The sequence below is a fragment of the Rhodnius prolixus genome, unplaced genomic scaffold (assembly GCF_049639745.1).
Source record: "Rhodnius prolixus isolate KJV_2025 unplaced genomic scaffold, Rpr scaffold_9, whole genome shotgun sequence".
Lineage (NCBI taxonomy): Eukaryota > Metazoa > Arthropoda > Insecta > Hemiptera > Reduviidae > Rhodnius > Rhodnius prolixus.
This window is the reverse complement of record NW_027411604.1, coordinates 9118796-9145042: the sequence shown is the minus strand read 5'-3', so window position 1 is coordinate 9145042 and position 26247 is coordinate 9118796. Positions and strand designations below refer to the sequence as shown.

General features: G+C 31.6%; 1 protein-coding gene across 5 annotated transcripts in view; it reads right to left on the bottom strand.

The window, feature by feature from the left end:
- Positions 1–1434: 1434 nt before the first annotated feature.
- The window catches only part of LOC141454476 (centaurin-gamma-1A-like), a 215356-nt gene continuing 190543 nt past the window's right edge, over positions 1435–26247 (bottom strand). For 4 of the 5 annotated variants that reach the window (XM_074128723.1, XM_074128722.1, XM_074128721.1 and 1 more), the window contains 14 exons: positions 15862–16003; positions 14865–14999; positions 12359–12522; positions 12063–12235; positions 11779–11989; positions 10428–10563; positions 10190–10274; positions 8367–8500; positions 8160–8287; positions 7950–8067; positions 7730–7847; positions 6851–7063; positions 6131–6275; positions 1435–5186 (listed from right to left, as the gene is read on the bottom strand). In XM_074128723.1, the coding sequence (XP_073984824.1) occupies positions 4977–5186; positions 6131–6275; positions 6851–7063; positions 7730–7847; positions 7950–8067; positions 8160–8287; positions 8367–8500; positions 10190–10274; positions 10428–10563; positions 11779–11989; positions 12063–12235; positions 12359–12522; positions 14865–14999; positions 15862–16003 (2112 nt within the window). In that variant the 3' untranslated portion in view covers positions 1435–4976. Of the gene's footprint in view, positions 5187–6130; positions 6276–6850; positions 7064–7729; positions 7848–7949; positions 8068–8159; positions 8288–8366; positions 8501–10189; positions 10275–10427; positions 10564–11778; positions 11990–12062; positions 12236–12358; positions 12523–14864; positions 15000–15861; positions 16004–17067; positions 17093–26247 lie in introns of those variants that run through there. The other variant, XM_074128726.1, reaches the window with a different exon arrangement.

Here is a 26247-nt window from a genome sequence, read left to right as displayed (position 1 = left end):
TTCGTTAGAAAGGGTTCTATTCCTATCAGTTTTTATTCCGTACTTTTAAAGTAAAGTAATTACCTAAAAAAGGTGTAATGGCCATCAGTTCCCATTAGGAAAAATCAGATTTAACAGAAAAGTTAACATTCCTTGAGTTTGAGTGTCTCCCACTGACATCAGTCTCATGCCCGACTTCTAATAAATAATACTAGGGTAACAATTTGAACATCTGGTCTATTGAGCGAATTAAACACTAGTAGGTCTCAATAAATTGCTCTAAACATTCTTCTATAACCTAACAAAAAAATCCTCTATATTCTATCGATTGCTCATTGATTTCTTATAGATGTTTTACTTACCTTTACAACAAAATAGTGAAACGTGCCTGTGCGCTTATACTTCGAAAGGTAATGTCATTGATCAATCGGCCAAGATACGTTCGCGTTTTTCTTGATGCTAATTACTAAATGCTAGTAACTTTTATTTAAATTAATTTTACTGAAAACGTTGACTGATTTAGAAGAATCTGAAAACAAACCTCGTAATAACTGATTTTTTAAATCTTCATTTTAAACACTTGTTGATTCAGCAATAAAAGCAAGTGTTAAAATATGAAAATAGTTCAAATGCTAAGTCTCTTATTTCAAATCAGAACTTACTCCTAAGATCACTGATTCCCATCGACATCCAATATTAATTCTCTAGTTGCCGTTTCAGTATATTTATAAGTACGAAATGCCGAATTAGAAGAAAATCAATCAGAAGAAACGATTTTAATTTTCCTGGCATTTTCTAGAAAGTGTGTTTTCAAGACTGTTAGGCCTATCACGTTAGTTTGTATCTTTTTCTCAGAAAATATTGATTTTATTGGCTATTGGAAAAGCTTCCTTCAACATTATCGGTTTATTATAGTGAATTATTTTGAAGTAGAGTCAATTGCCTTTTTTTTGAGTAAATTTTGAATTTATATAAAATTTAATTCGTAAATTGAATTGGGAGTCGAGTCAGAGATAATACAGTTTTTATTGTAATGAAGTCATCTTTGCTACTTTATTTTGAATAATAAATCTCCCTTTTTAATACGAAATTTCTTACCCGTATAGTGGAATTTCGAATGTCCTAAAAGCTTATATTACAAAGGTACTAATTTAAAACCCTGCTGTACTAATATGAATCCTAAAAAACAAAAATCAAGATTAAAATTTGAAGATATGGACCATGAACAAGGAAAGCCCTTAATGGAACTGTTTCTGTAAGACCTAGACCTAGACATGAGGAATTTTCTATAATGAAAGCACGAATTTGAAATAAGATTATTCATTCTAAAATGTCTTTAAATATTCTTATATAGTTGGACAACTTTGTTAAACAACATTAAAATTATTTTGAACTAGAATTTAATGCTACCTTTATATTTTCAAAATGGTGATAAAAAGTAAACTCTAGAAGAAATGTTTGCTATAATCAGCAGGCAGAATTTATTTTTAAACATATATAGCATTTATATATATATATATTTATATATTTACATTCTTTGGCTAAATTTTATTCAGTATACATAAAATATGCACAAATTTATTCATTTATCTATTTATAAATATCATTTGATTTTTGAATATGTATGTTATAATCAAATAATGATAAATAACATTTATATAAATAGATAAATTCACCAGACAACCTACACATTATTAAAAAAGCAACTGTCTTTACAAAATGAGGCCTGAATATATAATTCTTTGTTTACCAAAATTAAATACAAAGTTTTGTTTTAGTAATTTCCAAGGTAATTGAAGGAGGATTTTAAAAAGATTTTAAATCTTTTTTTTTTTTTGTAATTAGTCAAGTTATTTTTTTGGAAACAAATAGATAAATCAAAATTAAGATTAGGTAATATCTTGTTGGTAAAAAGTTTAAATAGTGCATTATTTTTTGTAATAATTTAAATTATATGTATTATAATTTTACATATATTATTTATAATATTTACACAGAATAATTAGGCTTATTATATATTATATTAGATATGTAACGTAGTCCATTTACAAATTTACAGTGCCATTTTTGTGTTTTTATTTTTTTGTAAAGGGTGCAACAATTTCATATTTGTTTAAGCTATTATATAATATAAATCTCAATTTACTGTTCTAATTAAATATATATTACAAGAAAATAACATTCCCAAATAATTTTTAATTGTATACTTACCTCTTCATCTATTATAATATTAACAAATATAAAACTCGTTTCACAATAATACTATATAATTTATTAAAAATATATATTACTTAATACCACCAATAAACTATAAGCTTAAGGTAACTTAAAATTGTTTTAAGGATTTTTAAATAATCACGATTGTTCATATTGAAAATTCAGTTGTTTTCTAACTTAATTTATTAATTCATTTTCACTTGTTTTAATGCTAATTTATCATTATCAATTACCTTGGTCTGTAAGCCGTTGAGGGAATCTTTCCACATTGAAACTTGAGTGAAAATTACTATGAAGTATTTTAAATATGGTTAAAAAAAATATTGCTAGAATCATGTTAATTATCTTCTTCAAAATCTGTAAATTAAGTGCTCAATGCGTAAATAACTAGTATCTTGAGAATACTAGTCATGCGGTTATCTACAAGAGCTACCATTATCACCTATTGATTTGTAAATAACATGGTCAAGAGGGTCCTTGAACTCATCACCTGAAAGTTGAAGTCATTTTTAGAAGAGGAGTGAGTGAAGAGTAGAGAAGCGTTGGGGCAATCTAACTGAAGATTTGAATATAAGGGTCGAAAAAAGAATGCCTTGAATAGGAAAAGTTCGCTGAAACGCGTACCCATATAAACGAGGTGTTGAAGTCAAGAGAAAGGACTATCGACATTTCTTTTAAAACCACGCGCGGTAGTTATCTATGAGACTCTGAAATGAAAGAACCTTTACGAAAGCTGAAGGTACAGTCTGTCTGATGAATGCATGATTAATAGATTAGGGAAAGGGGTAATCTTGCGAAACGCAGTACAAAACGATAAAGAATGTTTAGATTAATGATTCTAAAATAATTACCTTTAAATGGATTTCTGAGAGAAGCACCAAGTAAACAATTCTAATGAGGTTCCTCTTATGTTCCACCAAGCCAAGGGTACAACATGTCCGGGCTTTTTACCAAAACCTTTTTTATAATATACATACATGTACATAATTTTTATATGTATATAAAACTCTTATTTCCTCTTTGATGACTAACAGTAAGTTATTGTATTTGAAATATACTGAATTACTAGAATAAAGAAACTTCGGAATTCCAAAATCGATTTTAATCAAAAGATAAATAATTCATCAAGTTGTAAATTAGTAAAACTGGGACAAAAACGTATTTTAATTTATTCATGGGTAATCGAGCATTTAATCTTGTCTCTAGGTAAATGAACTACTGTTTAACTGAATACGAGGGTCGACATAATAATATTTAGTAATAAATGAAATACAAAATATCCGCAGTTATCAAAAGTATCAAGAATAATTATAAATTCTTTGCGATCAGACCAAATAAGAAAACTTTTTTGTTCAAAATTTTTACAAAACAGTGAAATTATCAAAAATCTAAAAAGTGTTCGTTTTTGTTTGGGTTCAATTAATCATGAAAGATTTACAATATATAAAAAATAACTTACTTATTTACAGCAAAATAATTGACACTGAAGTGTGTTTTATACATAATTCCTATATATAAAGTGTTCAGAAACATAGCAGTGTAAGTCAACTAAACTTGATTAAAAGAACAAATTATTCTTTCACTGGAAGGAATAAAGTCATAACAAATAATAAGTTTAATTTTTTTTTACTCATAAGTTGACATAAGTATAAATTTTTATTTGGAAAAATACTACCGTTCAAAATATCAAAATTTAAAATATTCCCAAGTGTTATTGTAAGTCCTTATAATTCAAGATTTTTATTAGCTGCATACAGTTTATCATGAATCAAAACTTAAGCAGAAAGCAGATTTTTAAACTACTTATAAGTATTACTTTATTTCTTCAAAAACGTGCCTAAATTATTACTTGTAACAATAATAATAAGGACCTATTCATCTAAAAAGCAAAATGGCAAAGCTCGACAAATCTGAAAACCCAACTTAAGACAAATTTGACTTACACAACTACGATTCTGAACGCCCAATAACTTTTTTCTACAAAATAATAAAATTTTAAATCTTTTGTTTGTAACCTTAGTTATCACAATTAAATATTATAATTATATAATCACAATAGAATGTAAAAAAAAAGAATTTATGTAAATTAATTAATAAAATAATACATTAAAAGGATGAATGTGGATAATTATCAAACCCTGTATAAATAGTAGTTGCTAATTTTTGAGCAGTACATAAGAAAAATTTCTTTTGAGATTACTACTATTAGACAATTAACCGATTCATATATTTAATTTACTTATATTTATATTTTTAAAACAGTAATTATATTATCTATTTGTAAAGCAGGTATTTTTGTAAACACGCAGAATTTGTTGTTTGATTACATACATACATAAATAGCTCACAAAGAATAACATTTAACACTGATCCAGTCTGAATGCAACTTTAAATAACCTTAAAAAAATATATTATAATTAAATCTAGAAAATAATTAAGAATTTTTGTCCCAAAAATAAAAATTTGGAAAACCACGATTACCTTTATAAAATAACTTTGTTCATAGTTACACCATTGTAAATTATAAAGAACAGTCTTCAAATTAATTGAACTATACTCCACTTTCATTTTTTTGGAACGTTAAATTATGAGTAAAGAAAATTGTAATGCTAGTAGCTCTTATAAATTTAAATATTATGAGGCAGAGGCCACTAATGAGCAATTTTGAGAAAATGATGGATCCCTTGTAAAGTGAACAGAAAATGTATTAATAAAAAGAGGGCTGCAATGCATATTTTATAAGGAGGCAGTGATTATTTGAATATATTATTACTGATTGGCTATATTAATGTTGATGGAAGTCTATCTAACGGGCAGACTCTGGCAACGACACTAGATGGCGTACCCGCTGTATCCTGGCAGCCCATGCTCAAGAGGAGTTCCACCAGGTTGGCGGCCGCATTGTTCTCTGGCTGTATCCTAGCCGCGTGACGTGCCACATACAAACAACTGCGACCGTCGCTGTCCACACACTTTACGTTGGCATTGTGCTGAAATGTTTATAAAACTTAGGTAGATCAAAATTAAAATAATATTCCTCTTCAGAACATTTTTATAAGTATTTCTTAGTATCACAAAGAGTGGCCTGCTGAAAATGCCAAGTAAAAAGGAACAAAAATGAAAAAAATCATTTTTCATTCATTAATTACCCTTATACTATTGTCCTGCTGAACAGTTTTAATTATACGCATGATTTTTTTTTTTTTTTTTTTTTATAGGCGGCTCATAAAAAAGCCGAAACGTTTCAAATAAAATATTAATGAAATAAAAGATGAAACATAATTATGACTAATTAATTCACAAAAATAAGGGGATTACTAACCATCAAAAAATAACCTTAAAAGAAATTAGTCTATACCAATAAGAAAGCATATAAAGTTAAATATAAACCGTACAGGGCATTTTCGTGAATATGTTAAAGAACAAGAACATTCTGGCAGACCAAAATCCTTTTGTCAAGTCCCACTGAGTTTTCTAAACGAACCATAAGATTTGAACTTACGGCGATTTTTCTTACAAACACATACTACTTTTGACCAAAGAGTCAAAACCACTTAGAACTCAAAATCAACAATTAGCACGATCGAATAAGAGCTTAATACTCGAAATTGTGAGCGCTCAAAGCTGGCGGTTTCAGTTTGTATTACACACATCTAATATTTATCTTTAAATTCAACTAATGACTAATTATGAAACATTTATTTTTTAATAGATACTAGGCTTCCTTTAAGTTTTAATGTAGACGTCGAAGATGAAGAACAATTGCTTTTTCCTTCTGTGAGAGAATTATTTGACAAAGAAGAGGCTGTTTATGTAGTGGACATTAAGACTGCCGACTTAGAACTGTCAGTTCATAACATTTATATATTATTGTATTACATAGACCTTTTGTTTTACCCTAGTATAAGCCAAAACAACGAGGTAACACACTTACCCAAAGTAAGAGTTGGGCCACAGCTAGATTTCCCAAAGCGCAAGCAATATGAAGAGGTGTCCTCAGATCTACTGCACTCACCGTACAGTTCACTATGTCCGAATCACCATGCACTAGTGCTTCTACAACTCCTTTCATGTCGCCTCTGAAATAGTATTTCGATTAAATTTAATCTCATAAGGAATAGTACATTTTGAAGGATAAGATGGATATTTTTTCAAGCCACCTGAATTTACATGATGGACTTAAAAATTGATTTTCGAAGATTTTAATGCTGGAATAAACAATTTTTCTTGAATTCGTAATGTCTTAAAGTTTACCAGTTATTTTTGGATTGTTTTCATGGTACACCCACACTATTTTATGAATTGTATTTCTGATTATGAACTTATACAATACGTAACCTGACTATATGGGACAAATTTTTCCCTAAAGTTTTATAAGCTGCTCGAATTTGCTAATAAACTTGCTGGTTAACGTTATTTGAAGTGTTGACTGGATATTAAAACTTTCCATTACATAAATTTTACTTGTATAATTACCAATATAAACTATTAAATATTATATATCTGCAATTAACTTTAATTACTGAGCAGGAAATACTTGATTTGAAAATTTGTCCTTAGTTTACAAGGCTCAGACAATGGCCAGGCCAGACTGATACTTCTCATAATTCTAAACCCAAACAAACTAGATAACCATTATGTAACATCTACGTACCTAGAAACAGATTCAATAAGGTGATGCTGAAAGTTGATGGGAGAATCAAATACTGAAATAAACTCTTTGGTCACATATTTAGATAAAGCCCATCGTTCTTTTTCTTCCCGGCTAGAACCTGGAGTTGGTTTTCTACGTCCGCCTGTATCACTTTCCCAAATACAATTTGCCAAATGATTGCCAACAGATAACATCACGCTAAGATGTCCTGCCCTGTAATTAACATAGATAGTCTTAAAAATCTTAAGAAAAAAAAGCATACAAGTAGCAAGTTAAATTTGAAACACATTATTTAAAAAAAACATAAGACAATATTCTAAATTAACAATAACATAGCGATGTCCCAAAGGATATAAGAAATTGACATAATGGAAACCCCCTAAAGTTATACTTTTTTCATTTGTTTAAGATATTTTTAGATTCTATATGATCTATAATTCACGAAAGAACTGAATATCTGAAAGAAAAGTACCTTGAAAATAAGATATAACATAAAAACCTCTTCTCTATTTAACACGTATTTTTTTAAATGACGAATCCTGAATTCATACATAATGGGGTCATTCGGGCAAGAATTCAAGTAACCCAAGTTTTGTAATTCAGATTTAGACCTTCTGATCGTACTTCAATTAATTTAAAAAAAATGATCTGTTCCCTTGTAATTTAAGTATGGATGAATATAAAATAATACGAACATTTGAGTTCTTGAAATTTAGGTGGAAATTTGTGTGTTTCACTAAATATTTTGTGTACATATATTTTATAATTTAAGACAAAATTAAGGGCGCTATAATTAGGAAACTGATTTTTGAATTAAATGTTGAGTTTTTTTATTAGATGCTAAACCACTAAAATCGTTCAAATTACAACTATACTCACGGCCATTCATCGAGATGTAGGGATCGAACTTTTGAAATGTGTGAGCCTAAATTTCTGTGTATCCCTGAACACTCTATACACAGCAGAACACCAAGGTTGAGACTAGCCCAATCTGGATCTAATAAACAAAAAAATAATCAATAAATAAATATAATCATTACATAAAGGTTCAGTGAGAAATATTACGCCGTCACATAAATAAATAAAAATAAAAACTTACTAGGTGCATCACAATCAGCACAGAATCCATTCCCAGGTACCCTACTTCTAATAGACTGAATTGAAGCAGCCTCTACTGAAGAATTTAACCTTAATTTGCCCTTACTGCTCTCAACACTCTGCACCAAAAAAAATTTATGCGTCACAGGTTTTTTTCCATTATAAAAGAATTAACAAAATAAATTAAAACACAAATCATAAATAACTTTACCTGTAATGTATTTAATATTTGATTTTCAATGGCCGTAACCCATTCATCTCGTTCTTCACTGCTGCTCGCTTCAAAATGCCATTGTTTGTTATCTAATGACACTATTAGGAACTCATAACCGTCAGTATCTAAATATTAACAACAATATACTTATTTTTTTGAATTATACTCGCAATTTCATGTAATTAATAATGTATGATTAATTACCTTCACAATCATGATTCTTAACGCTACTACTTTTAATACGTCGATGTCTTTTCTTTACATTTGGTGTCTCAGCTTTAATGTCAGAACCGTTTGTTGTGAGCACATTTGTTGGTATAATTAATGATTCATCATGGCTAAAAAATAAATAAGTCACAGAATATATATTCGTTCATATTCTTGTACTAGGAGTGAATTTTTCCCTATCATAATTAAGTACATATCTTCGTGGGCGGAAGCTTTGGACGCTTTAGCATAATATGATTGAGATTCACTTTATGTTCTCTCATTTATAATTATAGTACATAAATATTATAATGTTAAGCCAAGTTCTTAAAAATACTAATTTATTACAATATCTCTACGTTTAAAAAATTTAACAGCATTGCTTTCCCAAATTTTACTGGAATGTTGGCTTAATTGCATTAAACACTCTAATTTCTTACACTATATTCTTAAATTTCAACCAATAGTATTTTCGAACAGTATATTCTTTTTTTAAATTTCTGATTCTCATTATTGATTCTCGTATGAATACGTAGGAGCGACTTAGCACTTACTCATTTTAACCATTTATTTAGAGTTTGACGATTATGTCGGAGGTACCACAATACGCACATTTGAAAGAAAAAAGAACACAGAGCACACAATTGTAGGTGGTCCAAGGAAAGCAGATACAAAGAAAGAATAATTCTCGAAAACATTTTCTACTCTCTCTCATCTATGAGTAACTATAAATTAAAACTAGATTTATCTGAACTGAGAAAGGTAAACGATTTTTTTAAAGTCCTTTATATGAGAGTTGGGAGTTAAATTTCGAATTCAGTGAGGTAGCCTTTTGTCCTGAGACTGCTACTGATGGTCAGTTTATAATGGATTAATGAAAACAAAGACATTTATAACAAAGTATTCAGAGATTTGCAAAATATATGACACTGGTAGAAGCAGAAATGTCAGTTGTGAAAACCTGTATTGTAAGCAAAGCTGATAAATAATCACTTTGAATCAATCGAAAAATCCCAATGAAGAAAAGACTTCTTACAAAGTTGCATAAAAATCTTAACGTATAATCGAAGTTCATCTACTTGTAGACAAAGTTTTTTAGCAACAAAGAGGGTGAATTCAAGGACGAGAACATTAATGAGTCAAAAGAGATTCAGTAACTTACTACAGGGACTTGACCTACAGAGTATTGCCTAGTATGGTACTCCAATTCTTTCAGAAATCTGTGAAGTTAAACCAAGGCTTCATTAAGAAAGCTATTCATTAAATTATTCAGGAAAGTTGGTAATATAAGGGTTATTTCTAATGTGGACCTATATAAGTCCCATGATTGTTATAATTTTAATCTATTCTACTTAACGACTAATATCATATTCTGTCTTTATATACCAACTGCAAAAAAATAAATTGTTGGCTGTATCGGCTAATGAATACTTATGAAAGTATTTTACTATGCATGCCATACGAATTAATGAACTAAGTATATAACCATCGAAACAAAAGATCTAGTTATTAAAGGTTACTCAATGCAATTTTAAGCCATTCCAATTCACCCTAGCCATTCTAAATAAGGTTTTTACGACCAGCCCCACTGCTCTAGTTATATTCATAAGTTTAAGTGCCTTACCAATATCAATATAGTTCAAATTGTTATAGTTTCAAAAATGATTTTAACCTTTTGTTTGTTTGATTAATGTTATTATACAAATTAATATATATACACCTTACGATCTCCACACACAATAACGGGATAGAATATAAGTACCTACAAATGAATACGCTAGAGCGAAAGATAACCATAAGTGGATTCATAAATATCTTACTTTGGCACTCGTCCAGGTTCTTTTAATATTTCAAAAGCTGTCAATAACACTTTTTCCTGTATCCTTTTTTCCTTGTGATTAAAATCTGAAAAAGTAAGTTTTCATTTACGATTTCATATTAATTCCCAGAAATGAATTGTTACACTTATTTTAGAAAACACAACTGAAATCTAAGTAAGTTAAGCAAGTATAAATATCGAAAATTTGTGTTAGACATGCATTCTTAAGTACAACTCACTGGTAATGGAAGAGAGTGCATCATTACTGCCGTTCGATTGGGAAACAGTCTTAGAACCTCTGGGTTTCTGACCAGGTACCTTCACTGTTACATATTGCAATGGTATTTCCTTGCCATGCACATCTTCCATGTAATCCTTTTGAATAAAATTAACATTTGTTAATATTACAATCTCTAATTTTTTCCACTGCATTAAATATTAGTTTAATGGAGTAAATAAAAAGATTTTCTTAATCAAATTAACTTTTTCCACTGCTACAGACCAATTTTAGTTTTGATGGTATTGTTATATTTTCTCAAGCAAAAAAAGCGAGCAATGCACTAAAAAAAGTCGTAGAGTGTTTGAGGTAACTCTAGACCAGACCTTATCAACCGCTGGTCCAGCTGATCCGCCCCGGTCCTAGGAGATTTTTAACTGAATGCTTAACAAAATTTTCTTATTCAAAAAATAATTTAAAAAAAATTGTACATTTTTTAAGCTAATGCCATAATTTTAGAATCCATAATTTTGTTTTTGAAGGGTTTGTGATTTTTTTCAAAGGATTATTTACTTATATGTAATAATTAGCATAATTACTCAGTTCATATATTTTTGTAATTAAATGATAATAAAAATTATTAACTATTAAATTGTGTCGTATTCTTTAATACCTATTAAAGGTTTTTGTTGAAAAAGAAAAAACACCAGTCCGCGAATTTTTTGCACAAAATTTTATTGGTGGGATGGCCAAAAAAGGTTGAGAAACGCTGCTCTAAACGATAGCGTGGGCATAAAAGAATCTATCTACTCCTTAAGTTTTTTTTCTTTAGACTAAAGGAATGTGCTCCACCAGATTTGTAAGTTCATGTAAGAAAGTCTAAAGAGATTTAACTTTATGCGCCATTTTACTAATTTTTCCAAAGTAAGTGCTCTTTAAACACTGCCAGTTTTGCAGAAAATATTTAATATAGCTTTCCACGAGGCCTCATGCTTCCGTTTCTTCCGAAGAACTTATCACCCTTATTACATTTTCGAAAACATGATGGCCGAGATCTTCACTATTGATTTCACGTAAAACAACGACCAGAATGCAGATTAAGCGGCTATGTACTGTTATTTCTTTCTGTACAACGGATAATTATAAGAATATCTTAGGATAACCACACTTTCCTAGAATAAAAGCCTGCAAATAGCACAAACTATTAAAAGGGGACATTATATTTCTAAGAGAGATTGTACGGATATAATATAATGTTTGCATAAACATGAGACATATGTAGATTTTATTTTTTCTGTAGTTAAGAGCCTTTTTTTTATTTACATAACAGATTAATGTATGCAATGAAGTGCTATCTTTTCGAGACTACTAACATGTAAGGAAGGATGGTAGGTGAGTCTGCCGTCGTCACATAAAGTCACGTATTTTTTCTTCCATTCCTTGTTCAAAGCTTTACTACTCCTTTTATAAAGAGTTCCTTGTTTTAATGGTATCGCTCTACCACTGCCAACTTCACCGCCATTTTTTATTTTATCCTCACCTTTCTTAGATGGTGTAAATAGATTCGATCTACGCCGATTTTTCCTATAAATTTAATTCCATCTTAGCAATTAAATTTAAATAGATAATTGATATTAATAAAAATCATTATATTTACCTCGTAGCTGTTGGCGTTGAGCTAGGTGTAGGTAGATCTTTGCAAGACATTGCTGGATTTAAGGAGAGGTTGTCTAAGGTGGGCACTTTAGCCACGTTATTGTTCTCAGTAGCCAGCTCTTTGTGTAATGCTTGTGAACTGGCTGACAAACATTGAGTCAACTGACGACCCTCCTGTGCAATTTTATAATGAAATTATTTTTGTGAAAATTGTTTGAGTGTAAAAACAGAACTTAGTGGCTCTTAAGAAAATTTTACTTGTGCCATTTTTTTGAAACAGTTATAATGACTAATTACCTTGTGATGATTACTTGATGAATGAATATGGGTTGGTGATGAAGGCAGCAAAATCTGCGGCGGCGGAGGCGGCATAGGGGTGATGGGTGTGCTGGGTCGACTGTTACTGCTTGCCAGGCACGACGTTGATTGGCTCAAACGCTGTTGTACAATCTTCTGGCAGGCTAAATTGATAAAATAGATTCATTTTTTTAAAAATTGTTATCTTTAACCATACTACTAAGTTTATAGTTCAGAACATTAAAAGTGGTATGATACGAAAGCTACCACCTGAGCTTTGTGATGAATATATTTATAATAAAAATACAGCGAAATCCCCATTGTTTAAACGTTTTTTAATAAACTGCTACTGCTTCAATTAAGTTGAATTAAACAATTACTTCATTCATTTATTATGAGACATAATATACTGAATTCCACTGTCTATAAGTTTTGACATTGTGATTTATTGGATATTTCATATGAGAACTTAAACGGAGAGGGGCGTAAAAAGCATAGAAAAGTAATATCATGTCTTTTAATTTTCATAAAATATTTGATCATTTAGTAATATTTTGGGAGATATTAGGCGATAAATAATAATAATAATCTGATTTTCTATCATCTAAATGTAAGACGTTCTCTACCGCACCCCAGAGAATACTAAGATATCTTGCTATGGATCTAATAAGGCTCATAATATTCATTTTTACTTCTTTTTTTTGTAATATTTTGAGAAAAGACATAAAATGAATTACCAGTTCCATACTTCTATCGCATTATTTTCTTACCCATACATTATAAAGTTCATTTTCCAAACGCCTTATCAATTTCCGACCTTACCTGGAACTCTACATGTAGGGAATTGCTACCAAAAAAGAACTAACCACAATCCTCTGTTCAATTCAACTAATAAATGCCTAGGATTACCATCTCCAAAGTATAGATTTGGATTAAAGAGAGAGAATGGCTTAATAAAAACTAAATCCACAGTGACTAATAAGATCTATCTATCATATGTTCAAGAGTTTTTGCACACAATATGGACGCTAGTGAAGTGAGTTAAATACGTTAAATGTGAATGAATGAGTGATGATGAACTGGAGTTGGCTAAATACAAGTAATTGAGCATAAATTACTGACCATGTGTCGTGGTAGTAACTGAAAAATCCGCTAGGTGGCATAAGCTGTACCATTTGTGTACAATTTGCCTATTTTTAATTAGAAGAATCTCTGAATGTAATTAAAAGAGTACAAATAATAATAAAAAGGTTTTCCTATTTCTATTTTCTTTCCGAGGTCTTTTTTGTTTCTAACGTGTGCTTAATATTTTCCTTTAATTAAAAGTTTTATTTATTTTATAGCTAATTTTTTTTTTTTTTTTTTTAATGATTTAAGGCGCGTCAACATCTAAGGTTATTGGCGCCCGGAGCTTTTTTCAGTGCACTGCCGGCCTCCGGACAGTGTTCTCTCGTTACAGACAACACTGTCCATCACCGGACAGTGAGCTGTAAGAAGCTCCTAGGAAGAGAAAATCTAAGGGTCATCAGCTGGATTCGAACCCGGGACCTCCGCGTGGGAGTCCAGTATGCTAACCTCATAGCTAATCCCTTCCCTTATATATTAATCCCTTTTATAGCTAATATGAGGGCTTTCATTTTAGCTCAATTTATAGCTTAATCAACCTCATACCTGCCCAAGTATTTTAATATACAGGAACCCTCTCTTTTCACCACTGCGTGATCCTCCTTGAGGCACATCCTCAAGGATAATTTGCTACCTTTTCCTCTGATAGCTTGGGGTACTTGGCGCTCAGAACCTGTTTTCTTTTTCCTCGGAGCAAAGCAATAATGGTGTCCTCTTGCTGTACGGGAATTCTACAGTTAATGTTCCAAATTGTTGGGACACAAGTAGAAATTTAAGAACAAAAATCAGTTTAAAATGAAGAAAATAAAATTTTATGCGCCTTATTATAATACCTGTATCTACTACAAACCTTCAACAAAGTGCTCTTCTAGGACAAACTTTCCAACCCAACTTGAATCGAGAAATTTGGATGATGTGAATGTGCAATGTTGCAGAGTTAATAAAACAGTCGTGATTATAATAATAATGAAATCAATCTGTGGAGATGCAAAGCGATGCAAAAAAAAAAAGAAGTAGATTTTTCAATAAATAATAAAGCATAATACTATTAAATAAAATGCTTTTGTTTGAATGCTATCCAGGAAATAGTGCTGAATAACTTAAACCAAAATAAGATTGCGGGCTAATTAAAAACCGAATTATGTAGCAGCCAAGAGAATGTATGCCTAAATATTTAGACCATCAAAATACCTGGTACAGAACTGTAGCCGACTAACAATATTAGCAATTATACGTATTACTCGTCTTAAAAATTAATGACCATGCCCCAAAATTTTACATACGTTCTTAGAATATCACAAAACCTACAAAAGGTATATTTTAAATATCTATATTTTTTCAGCTATTAATAAAAGAATTATACGTTTTTAATTATACTAACCATCTTGGAAAACTCGTTCAACATTTAATCCATAGGTAGCGCATGTTTCGTAGTATGAACACCGCTTCAGATCGTTGGCCAGTTTTCTTGCTCTGGCGTCGTCAATCACACGAGGATTACTCTCGCTTATCGCATCTTAAAACAAAGAGTAAACAGTAATTAACTATCTTAGAATTAGTTTACCTTCTACTGAATTATTTAGGCTGTCGACAAACAAAATTAAGTGGACTTGACTGATGCCTAACAATCTAAAAGGATAAGATTACCAAAAAGAGGAGACAAGAGATTTTTATCGCGTAAAAACAGAGGTATTTAAATATTTTTCGCCCTCATTAGGTAAAACTATTTTTTGCATAAAACTGAATACAAACAAAAATATGGCTTGTTTAATAAAATAAACAGATACAACTAATGATGAAATTAGAATAAGTGTAAAAACAAAAATGTTACTATAAATTTCAAACAATTTGATTGGATGATATAGAGTTGAAGAGACAGATCCATATACACACTAAGAACGACAATAATTAATTATAGAGAAGTGAGAATGTAACCAGGGGTGAGTGAGTGGTTCCTGGAGAAGGATTGGATGGTAGCCATGGTGACCAGCAACAGAGGCTGAGAGCTCAGGGCCTGCTGGCCGGACAAGAAACGGTGATATCTAATCAAGTGAAAAGGGGGAGTTGTCGTCGTCGCCGCCGTCTCTGTTGATGTTGACAGAAGAAAGAAAAATCTACTCTCAACAATCATTTTCCAACGGCTGCAATCAACTTCAACATTGTTATGGGAGGTGAAGGGCATTGTGCTTCAAGTATCCATGCCAAGCTTCATTCCACAATACTTTCTATTTAATCGTCCTATACAAACAAGGGAACATGGGCTTCACCGCGGAATAATATGTTTATTGATACATATAATATCATTTATTCCTTCTTTCTCTTTATTTCTATAAATTTTTATAATCAGAACAAAAGACAGTAAATGAAGAAACAATTACCTTGTGTTCCGACTAGAATTAATGGTATCTCAGCACTGTTTCTGTAATGTGCCATCTGAGTATAGTAAGTATAGATGGCGTTAAAACTGGCCTCGTTTTCAAGTGAAAATACAAATATCACAGCGTCCACCCATGCAGTAAACTGTAAGCAAAAACAGATTTGGAAATTATATTAAATTAATCTAATGGATAACAATTTTGTTTTTAAATAATATATTTTTTAGCATTTTTTGAACAATGTACAGGTATGCCAGGTTACAATGAGTTAGTGAGGTTAAAAATATCTCTTATTCTAAAAAAAAATAAAAAAGCCCAACATTCCGCAACTAATGGATTCATCTTCTTCCCTATTTCTGGTTCAAAACCTTATCCAAACATCTTGAAACAGCAAAGAGTTGCAAGAAGTGATGCAATCTTAAGGTAGAGATTACACTATAAATAAGAACGTTGCGCATACAATATCGTATTAACTATTGGCCTGCAAACATTAAATAGTAATGCAAACTGTTTTGGTACTACCCTGGGTAAAAAGTACTAAAACCCTTATTGGTTATCTAAATCAATGTAAATAGGAAAGAGATTAGAATAAAGTGTTCTAGGTTTAGGCACATAAACTTCGACTGAATTGACGAGAGTTTAAGGTAAGTGTTTGCCTATTGCCAGTCACACCACAAAGCCATCGATCTAAACCACTTCAATCTTGCTGCTGTTCCACTTTGCCATTAAATTAGTCCACTGTATTTTATTGAATTGGTTAAAGCATTCACAATAAATACTTTAATACTATCAAATGCTTGTTAATTTAGAGTAACCACATTCACACCACAAACCCACTTCTAACAGTTCAAATAATTATTTTTTAAAACAAAAATACTGATATAGATAACAAACACCATTTGTTTTATTGCAATTGAGTGGAGTCATGATATAAGCTTTAGCTTAAATACAAATATTTATAAATAAAACTTAAACTGTTGTCACTTTAATGAATAAGTTTTTCAATTTTTGGAGATTTTATCATTAATGTTTCTATGATTCTCATTCAACTTAGTTCATTCATTACAACACATACTGCTCTACAACTTACATTAGCGTCATTTTTCTAGAATAGTTATGTAGGAAAGATTGTAGAAAATTTTCAGCTTTACAAACTGCATAATGCAAAAGAGGAACTATTGCCACTTTCAGTATTAATTATTGATTTACCTTGGCCAAGCTTCTTGATCTAATACTAAGTCATCTTCACTGCTTATACTTAATTAATTGTTACGCATTTTTTTTTTGTTTCAAGGTAGCCAGAATAATATGCATGTCAACTTGTCAACTAAAAATGATTCACAACAAAAGTAACATCAAAGATAACCTTCCAAGTTGTAACCGAAATATCCGCTAGATGGCATAGGCTGTTAGTTGGCTACATAACATTTTATTACAACTTTAAACTGACCGTTGGACAAGGAATACCGCCAAATATAAAACATGATTCTGATAACTGTCTCTCTGTCTGACAAGTACAACATCCGTAGCATTTCTATCGTCTACCATTCTTTTGAGTAACGAAATTTACTTAGCGCACCAGCTTAACAATTATTTCTAATTGGGTTTATATTATATTGTGTACATATGTAGTTTTAATTTAATTTTTAGCAGTAATTTTAGTATAAGATTCTCAATTTTTAAATTCCGATTGTTTTGTTCGTTCAATAAAAGTGTTTCAGTTCATTTTAAGAGTGTTATTTCAACTTCCTTTGGCCTACGTTTGTCTATTACAGGACTCACTCTCTTCACCGCTGAGTTTTAACCCATCTGAGGTCCCCTTTAGGGTTGTTTTCTTTGGTTTTTTGGATAGATTCGTCCCGAAACCGGTTTCCTTCCTCAAAACCTGAGCCAAAAGTTTCCTTTCGCAGCAAGTCGGGACAAAAAGTTTTTTGCAAACCTATCACATAAAAAAAATTGGCCTATTGTTAATTTTGATCGAATCAAGGATTAAATCGACTACAATTTCTCTTCCTTTTGGATGTATCATTCATTAAAAAAGTTGACTATTATTCTACAAAGTAGATGTAAGTTAAAATTTAAATATATTTCTAAAATTCAGAATATGAAGAAAATTTAAGGGCTAGTACTACCTTAGTAGTACAGCAAAAAATACAGTAGCAAAAAATAATCGCGTAATCAGATTTTTTAAGAATAAGGGCAGTTACAAAACGCCAACAAGTTAGGATAATGGTACAGTCACTTAATAAAGACTGTACAATGAAGCAATCTTACAGGGCAAGATTTAGGGAGATCGTGTGTAAACGCGTTGTTGAGATTAAAGAGTAATTCACAGTGAAAAGGCAATGTAGTAATAAAAATATGATTAAAGAATAATTAAATCATAACATAAACGAGAAGGCGTCACCAGTAGGGGAGTTTTGACGTAAAAAGTGTTTATGATTCTTAGAATGGTATTAGAGGGAGGAACAGGCACCAAAATTATACAGACTGTGTATAGCAGTGGTAAAGTTGTACTAGGGGTGGTGCCTGTATTGGTCGATATGTATTACCTCCAAGGATGGAACATACAGAAAATGCATTGCGTGCAACTTGTATTATCGCGACCTAACGCTGTTCAAAACAGACGATCAACTTATCCCGGGGAATCTCCACCGCCCCCAGCCAGTAAAAGTGGCGGCAGTCATCCAGGCGCCGGTCTCCCTTCTTTTTCCCGCCCAGACACACCTTCATCGGGCAAAACACTTTTATTACCCCTCGAGTCTTTCCTTCTTAACAAATTAAGAGTTAAGTGTGGAGCACCCATTCTAAACGCATAAAAATCTGTTGACAAACAAACTAACTCTAAATGAGAGGGGGAAACCAACTCAAAACAAACTTATTACTTTAATTGTAACAGCGAGACACAAATTGACAAACATCTACTTACATGTTCCTTGCCTACTTGTTGAATCTTTTTCTTTTACAAACGAGCAGAATTTTTTAAGTTTGAGTCTTTAAATGAAATAAACGTTATTTTAAGCTACTGAGTACAAAAAAAGGTAGCTTTTACTTAAGAATAGAATAGTTATGTTTGATTCAATAAAAATATAAACAAAAAATAAATAAATGAAGTGTAATGGACAAAACATTGTAACCTTCATTACAGTGCTATTAGAAAGGTTAAGATGAAGTAGGATACAGAATGCAGGGAAAAAGGAAGGAATAACCTGCTGCAGATAGTGTAGAAAGTTAGAGAAGTATCTGTTTTATTCTTTTGTGTCTGTAGGGTGCAGAAGGATCTGTAGGAGGCTATGTCGTGGGCTTTTACACGGATTTAAAATACAAAAACTTTAGGCTGAAAAGATGTGAAAGCAATATCATACCGGGAAACTAGAAAGTAAAGTTCTAGAGAGACACCGTAGATAAGACAAAAATCCAGGGAGTGATATGACCTAGATAAAACTAGGCCAAACTATAACCGTACCATCTTCTTCTTCTTCCCTTATACAATCCCACCTCCTACGATAATAACCAAACTATTACCAATAATTGTTAACGATTATTCGTACTCTGATTAACAAACATATTCCCACTATTGTTATCTCACTGCTTCAATGGAAACAACATTAGCAATATAGTTCTGTTACGGCTGATTCAATCTTCAAGATAGTGTCTGTTATATGTTTTTATCTTATAACTGACAGTTTATAGGTATATCTACTCTTCTATTTGGAAATATCATAATGTTTAATCTATATTTAAATTTATGTACCTTCATATAAGACTAGCAAAGGGCTAAATTTCAAAAAATCTGGTACAAGTAATGGCGAGAAATGAATGAAAGAAAAATGCCCTGTTTTGCGCATTATGTGATTAAGCGAAATTGGAATACCTCTTCACCCCTCTCCATAGAGCCCCACCTGAATGAATGTCAGCAGAAAATTGTCCTAATTTAAAAAAAAAAATAATAATAATACCGTTTTTGATGAAATTACAAAATTGACAATAAAGAGGATTAAAAGATTCATTAAATTTACATCTAGTTTCCTTTTTCTTAACATTGTGTTCAGAGTTATACTATGCCTGCATAACATGTACGTATTGATATCAAGGGTGTCACGGCAACTCCCTGCCTTACTCTAGAATTCTCCAGGTGTTATTAGAACTACAAACTTTACTAGTATTTTTAGTTGGTTTCAATGTAGTTACAGTATCTCTTTAACAAAAACTTACAGTTTAAAATGTTAAGTATAAGGGTTGATTAAACGCCAAAAGGTACACAAATCAGCGAGTACCCAACATTTCATTAATACTTCATTAATAGTCAAGTAATTCTACTGCATTAATTTTCATTAATAAGTTATTTTTTAGAATTTATTAGATGTCACAGACCCTTATGCTGGCCATTTTCGTCTATATGTTCAAGTAGCACTGTAGATTGACTGTAATATCTAGTTATTTATAATAATCAAACTATTAATTACAGGTTAAAAAGAAAAACCTTATAAAAAATAAAAAAGAATTATGAGGCTAAAAAATTTAAAACTTTTTTTTATAAAAAACTTACACCAATGATTTTGTTTATTTTATTTATTTATTTTTATTTTTAAATAAAAATCGTCGGTTTAAGTTCATTCTTCGATTAAAGCAATTGTTATTTTATGAAGTAGTCAAACGTTTATTACAATAGGTAATAATTATCTGGCTTTATCGCAAATAATATAGTTTTCTTCAATTACATTCTCAATCTAGGTATTTATCCCACAATGTTGTATATATGTAATATAAAGTAAATAAGATATGCATATTTTTAGGACAGCTAATTATTCCAGCATTTTACTATAAGTAAAATTAGGGGGACTAAATTAAATTACAATTGAGAAATGAATAATTGTTGTTGAATAATCTACTTGTTATTAACTGTGTGTTATTTGTGCTCACGAATATTTCGGTAAGACGAATTCAAGACAGTAGCCTACTCTAACTTTGTCTTTTTGTGATTTATCATAATTATAACAAAAAATATTATAAATGAAGTGGCCAGCATAAGGGTCTGTGACATCTAATAAATTCTAAAAAATAACTTATTAATGAAAATTAATGCAGTAGAATTACTTGACTATTAATGAAGTATTAATGAAATGTTGGGTACTCGCTGATTTGTGTACCTTTTGGCGTTTAATCAACCCTTATACTTAACATTTTAAACTGTAAGTTTTTGTTAAAGAGATTTTTGTACCTTTTGGATAGATTTTCCTTTTTGTCTATTTTACAAAGTTACATATCTTCTTTACAGATTTTTTTTAAAATTTGGAATAAGCAATTCTATCATTATAATCTGATAAGGTGTTAAGTCGGAACCGTAACTACCACTGGAGAGATCTTTTTAAAGAATGATTATAGTTGCGTTCCCCCAAACCATCCTCAATAACAATTTTTTTGAAAAAGCGTTTTGAATAACATAGGAAGGTATTTGTACGTAAATAGCAAAATTAAACTGCGATTTCAGGACTTCCTTTTAAGAGGAGTAAGAAAAATAAACTGCGATTGCAGTACTTCTCCCTAAAAGGCAAAGAGGCAAAGATTTTTTAATCGAACGACAATTCATTGATTTAAACCGGTTCACTCTTTGATAATTTAAACGATTGCAGTACTTCCTCTTAGTAGGTGCAAGAGCATCAGCAACGTAGAGGAGCTTTAACCACTTATTCGAGCTGAATTTTATCAAAATCGGACTAAGCGTTATAGAAATATTGGTAATAATAGTTTTAGAAAGGGCCTTATTTGGGTGGCGCAAACTCCCCTCCTTATGAGGCACGGCGTCGAGACTTTTAAAGTGCAAATATGTACAAAATTTCGATTCGAATGACACTTCATTCATGAAAATCGGTTCACGTGTCGATAATTTGCAACGATTGCTATACTTCCCCTTAACAAGTGTAAGAGCTGATCGCCGCTTTAATGTTACGTAGGGGAGCCCTAACCCTATCATCCTACCAAATTTTAACAAAATCGGGCCAAGATTTACAGAGTAATTAGTAATAATAATTTTGGAGGGGGCCTTACATAAAGGGGGCTAACTCCTCTCCCATTCGATGTACAGGATCGAGACCCCCAAAAGGCACATCTACATAAAATTCCGAATCGAATGACACCTCATTCATGAAAATCGGTTCGCGCGTTTAGGCGCTACGTTGTTTACAAGAAAGGTAACAAGAAGAAGAACAACAAGAACAAGAACATTTTTTGAAAAAGCCGTTTTTGCTCATTTTCAGCAACTTTTTTCTCGAAATCTATTAGATCTGGGTTGTTGCAAAAAAATTACAGCTATAAAGGAGGGTTTGCCCTATATTTTAAAGAAAATTTGAGAATTTTATCTTTTGTAGAAAAAGAGAAAAAAATTGTCAAAGTTGGGTGTTTTTCAACGTTACGCTTTTTCGTGCAGTTTTTGACGATCAACCCTTATACAACTGTCCTACCGGACAGTTTTAATAATAAAAGCATTTTTATGGGCTAAACGACCTTCCACAAACGCCTCTATAATCATTAAAACAAAATTTCAAATAAAAGTTAGCTCAGAACTTTGAACGGAATACGAATTCTGGTAAAAAAAATATGAAGTCGATGAAAACATACTCACTTCCGGTTAATTATCTTCAAATTTGGAGTTTGAATTCTGTTAAATGTTAAATAACTGTTAGTGCACCTTTGGTTAAACTAAATAGCACGTTAGAGTGAAGCGTAACGCCTTCCGCATTTTTCTAAACTAATTTTTCTTGTAATATTTACATACACGCTATCTCTATCTCTTTCGCGATAAATAGCATAGTTACCGATTATTATGAATAATTTCCAGGCTGCTTAAACTTGATGCAAGATTACTTACAAGATCGTGGTACGGATTTGATCCTTACATACCCAAAAAATGTAAACATCAATTTCAAAACTGGATGGCCGCCTTTGTCATTTAAGATGTACTTTTACTAATAAAACAGCAAAATAAAACATAGACCCAATAGGATGCAAAAATAACTGGCAGTTTCCGACCTAGGGACTAGGTCATCTTCTAGGCTGATTGACAATGTAATATTTTACATCATTAAAGGGTTGATATGTCTTCTACCTTGTCTGCTCATGGACTGAGTGTGATCGGTCTGTTACAGAATACCTAGTCCCTAGGTCGAAAGCTCGGTATAATAAGAATATATCATGACTGAAACTGGCAGTTATTTTTCCATCCTATTGGAACTATAGATCAGTCACCAAAAATAATGAACAGTAAAACCAAGACCATTATATGAGAGAAATAAAAGAACTGGAGGCTATTTAAGTCTTTTATTAACTCGAAAGGATTCGAGTTAGAATAGAATCGAATGTGTGCACATATTTATCAATTATATACTCATCATCAAAGAACCACCTGTCTGAAAGCTGAAGACAAGATGACAGTAAGAATAATATTGGCAGCTGAAGAGGAAGGCACGGGTTACCCTTCAGGGGGAGATTGTGCCAAACACTTCCTCACGGAAAGACAAAGAAATTTTCATTTTCAATTTAAATGGAATTTGCAAATTTAGAGACTTGATTTCCACAGGTTTTCGAATCTTAAATAAAAGAGATCCCAAATATTAAAACCAAAAAAACCCTTCACTCCCAAAGTATACATTTTTATTTAAAGAATTAAGATGATATTTTTTAAAAAAGAAACAATTTAAAAAATCCTCAACTACTTAACAGTGTGCAGAGAAGCGAACTTGGGACGAAGTCTAGAAAGACTGAACTAAGAAATATCGTGTATTAAACCAGTTAGAACTGGCAATGTCGTGAGGCGACACTGGGCTACTCTCATTACGATTATAGACCTTGGTACTTAGGTACCCAAATGATTGTACCAATTGGCCAGGTGAATTTGTAATGGAGAGCACATTCAAAACAAAATTACTTATTAAAACAATTACACATCGATTACCATGGTGAAGACAGTTGGGCGCCACATAGGTTCGATTTTATAACCAACCACCTTATACTACAGTATAGGAAAGGGTCTATCGGCGACTACAATCTGACCCCACTCAGTATATTACTGCGCACAATTATAAATTTACCTTTTTACAGAAAAATTGATTTATAATTAATTATAGGGTGATCCATTTAAAACGCTCCAATCGCTAATAACTTTTTAGGAAAGCGGAAATCCGGAAAAACCCATTAAATAAACTATATGTATAATAAAGGATTAGTTTTATAACTGTTACATTAAATTAAATTTTCTTTAAAACAGAAAGCATATTCTATATTTTACTGTGATTTTATTGCAACAACGTAGATTAAGTAGATTTCGATATTACATATAATAAAATAATTGCAACAACGCAGATTAAGTAGATTTCGATATTACGTACAATAAAATAATTGCAACAACGTAGTTTAAGTAGATTTCGATATTACGTATAATAAAATAATTGCAACAACGTAGATTAAGTAGATTTCGATATTACGTATAATAAAATAATTGCAACAACGTAGATTAAGTAGATTTCGATATTACGTATAATAAAATAATTGCAACAAAATTGCAAGTAAAATTATTGTTCTTTATACGATTAAAAAAAAGTTACTCAAATTATTTTTTTTTTTAGAATAAATTTTTAAAAAATGATGAGCTACGTAAAAGAGAGAGCTGAAAATTACAAGTGAAAGAAGTGGAAATAGAGGAAATATAGGAACAAAAGGGAATTAGAAGTGTCAACGTGTTTCAGAAGGTATAATGATGTCGGGAGTGGCAGGAGGAGAGACAAAAGAGTGCGGCATTGAGTAGAGAGTACTTCAACTGGATGGATGATGAGCTGGTACGTACAGGATAACCGGGCACATAAGGACGAAATGAGCATTCTCGATGGTGGCTGCCATTCACCGCAGTTGTATTCTGCGAACTCGATTGAAGTGTAGTCATCTCTCTTTCTAAACAATACACTCTTCAACACCTCTCTCTCCACACTTCCCAAGACCGTGAAGGGAGTGGATTCCATGCTCTCTGGATTTTTTTATTTTATTTTATTTTAAATTTCCAAAGAGTTTTCTATTTGAAAATCAAATAGGGAGCTTAGTAGGAAGAAGTGCCTTCCATTTTGGAGGTGAGGAGTTCCGAGAGTACAACTGGCCTGGAAATGGCCACTGTTTTCTATAATGCGAGAACATTGTCCGTAACAGAGGGCGCTCAGAATATTCAGAAATTGTCTTTTTATATTGGTCTGAATTCAAGCGATTTACTTACTGCCAAGGATCCTTTACATCTAACTCTTCTCCTTGTGGTCGTAATGGAAGGACATTCCAGGACAAAGAGCTCCTACAAAGGAGACAATTGGATATCACAGGCGGGTGGAGAGAGGACTATAAGTGGGAGATGCCCAAAACCCCAAAAAAATATTCACAGTAAAGTATGGCTACCGATTCCATCCGCGATATCTTATTGGTAGTTGGACTGCCTTTTTATTTTTTGCTTCAACTAAAAGAAAATTATTGCCAAAACCTTGGAAGAAGTTGAACAGCTACCAAGAAGTGGCTGGACATTTATGGAGTTAGGAAATTCTACAGCACCGTTCCACAAGTGGAATTACCGGTAAAAACAGTTTGTAACAGATCTAGGAAGGCTGCTCTGTTGAAGCATGCTTCTAGAGATTCAAACAATCATCATCTTTAATTAAATTTCCCATCTATTCAATGATGAGAGGTTATTGTCAAATAAGACCGTCAAGCGGGCCAATGAATGCTCTTGTTTTATTGAATTCTCTTCTGGCTATAAAACTTGAATGGTGAACGAAATTACCTCAGCAGTCAATGACCTATTCTAAGCATTGGATTGGCGAATTACTGTTTCTTCAAGGCTCCTTCGTAACTAGCGAAATAGTGAAATATTTCAAAGAAAAGATAGTATTTATAAAAAGGTGGCTACAAATTTAGTAACATTTCGTAAGAAAAATATTTTGGAAAAATTGGGAAATCGGAAAAATTTTGCCGTAACTCGTACAGCTCTTCAGTACAATATTAGTAATTATTAATGAGAGGAGAAACTAGACCTATGATAGCACTCCGCTTAAGAGATTTGATAGCTTTAACTAGTTACACTCACTGGAGCAAATCAGGAGGCGTTTAAGACGTCTAGTAGGATCGTCAGGAATTGTTCGCGAAGAGAGCTAACCGACTAAAGGATTCGGATGTAGTAAAAGTGTTGTGGAATAGCGAATTATTTAAGAACACGATTTTTACCTCATTAATTTAACTTAAGCAAAACAAATTTTGCATTTATTTAAACAATTACATTAAATTATTCGAACGTTTGGCCTAGAGTAAAAATAAGGCTCAGGCTAAAAAACTAATTTTTGTTAAACCAGAAAATTCTATTGATTC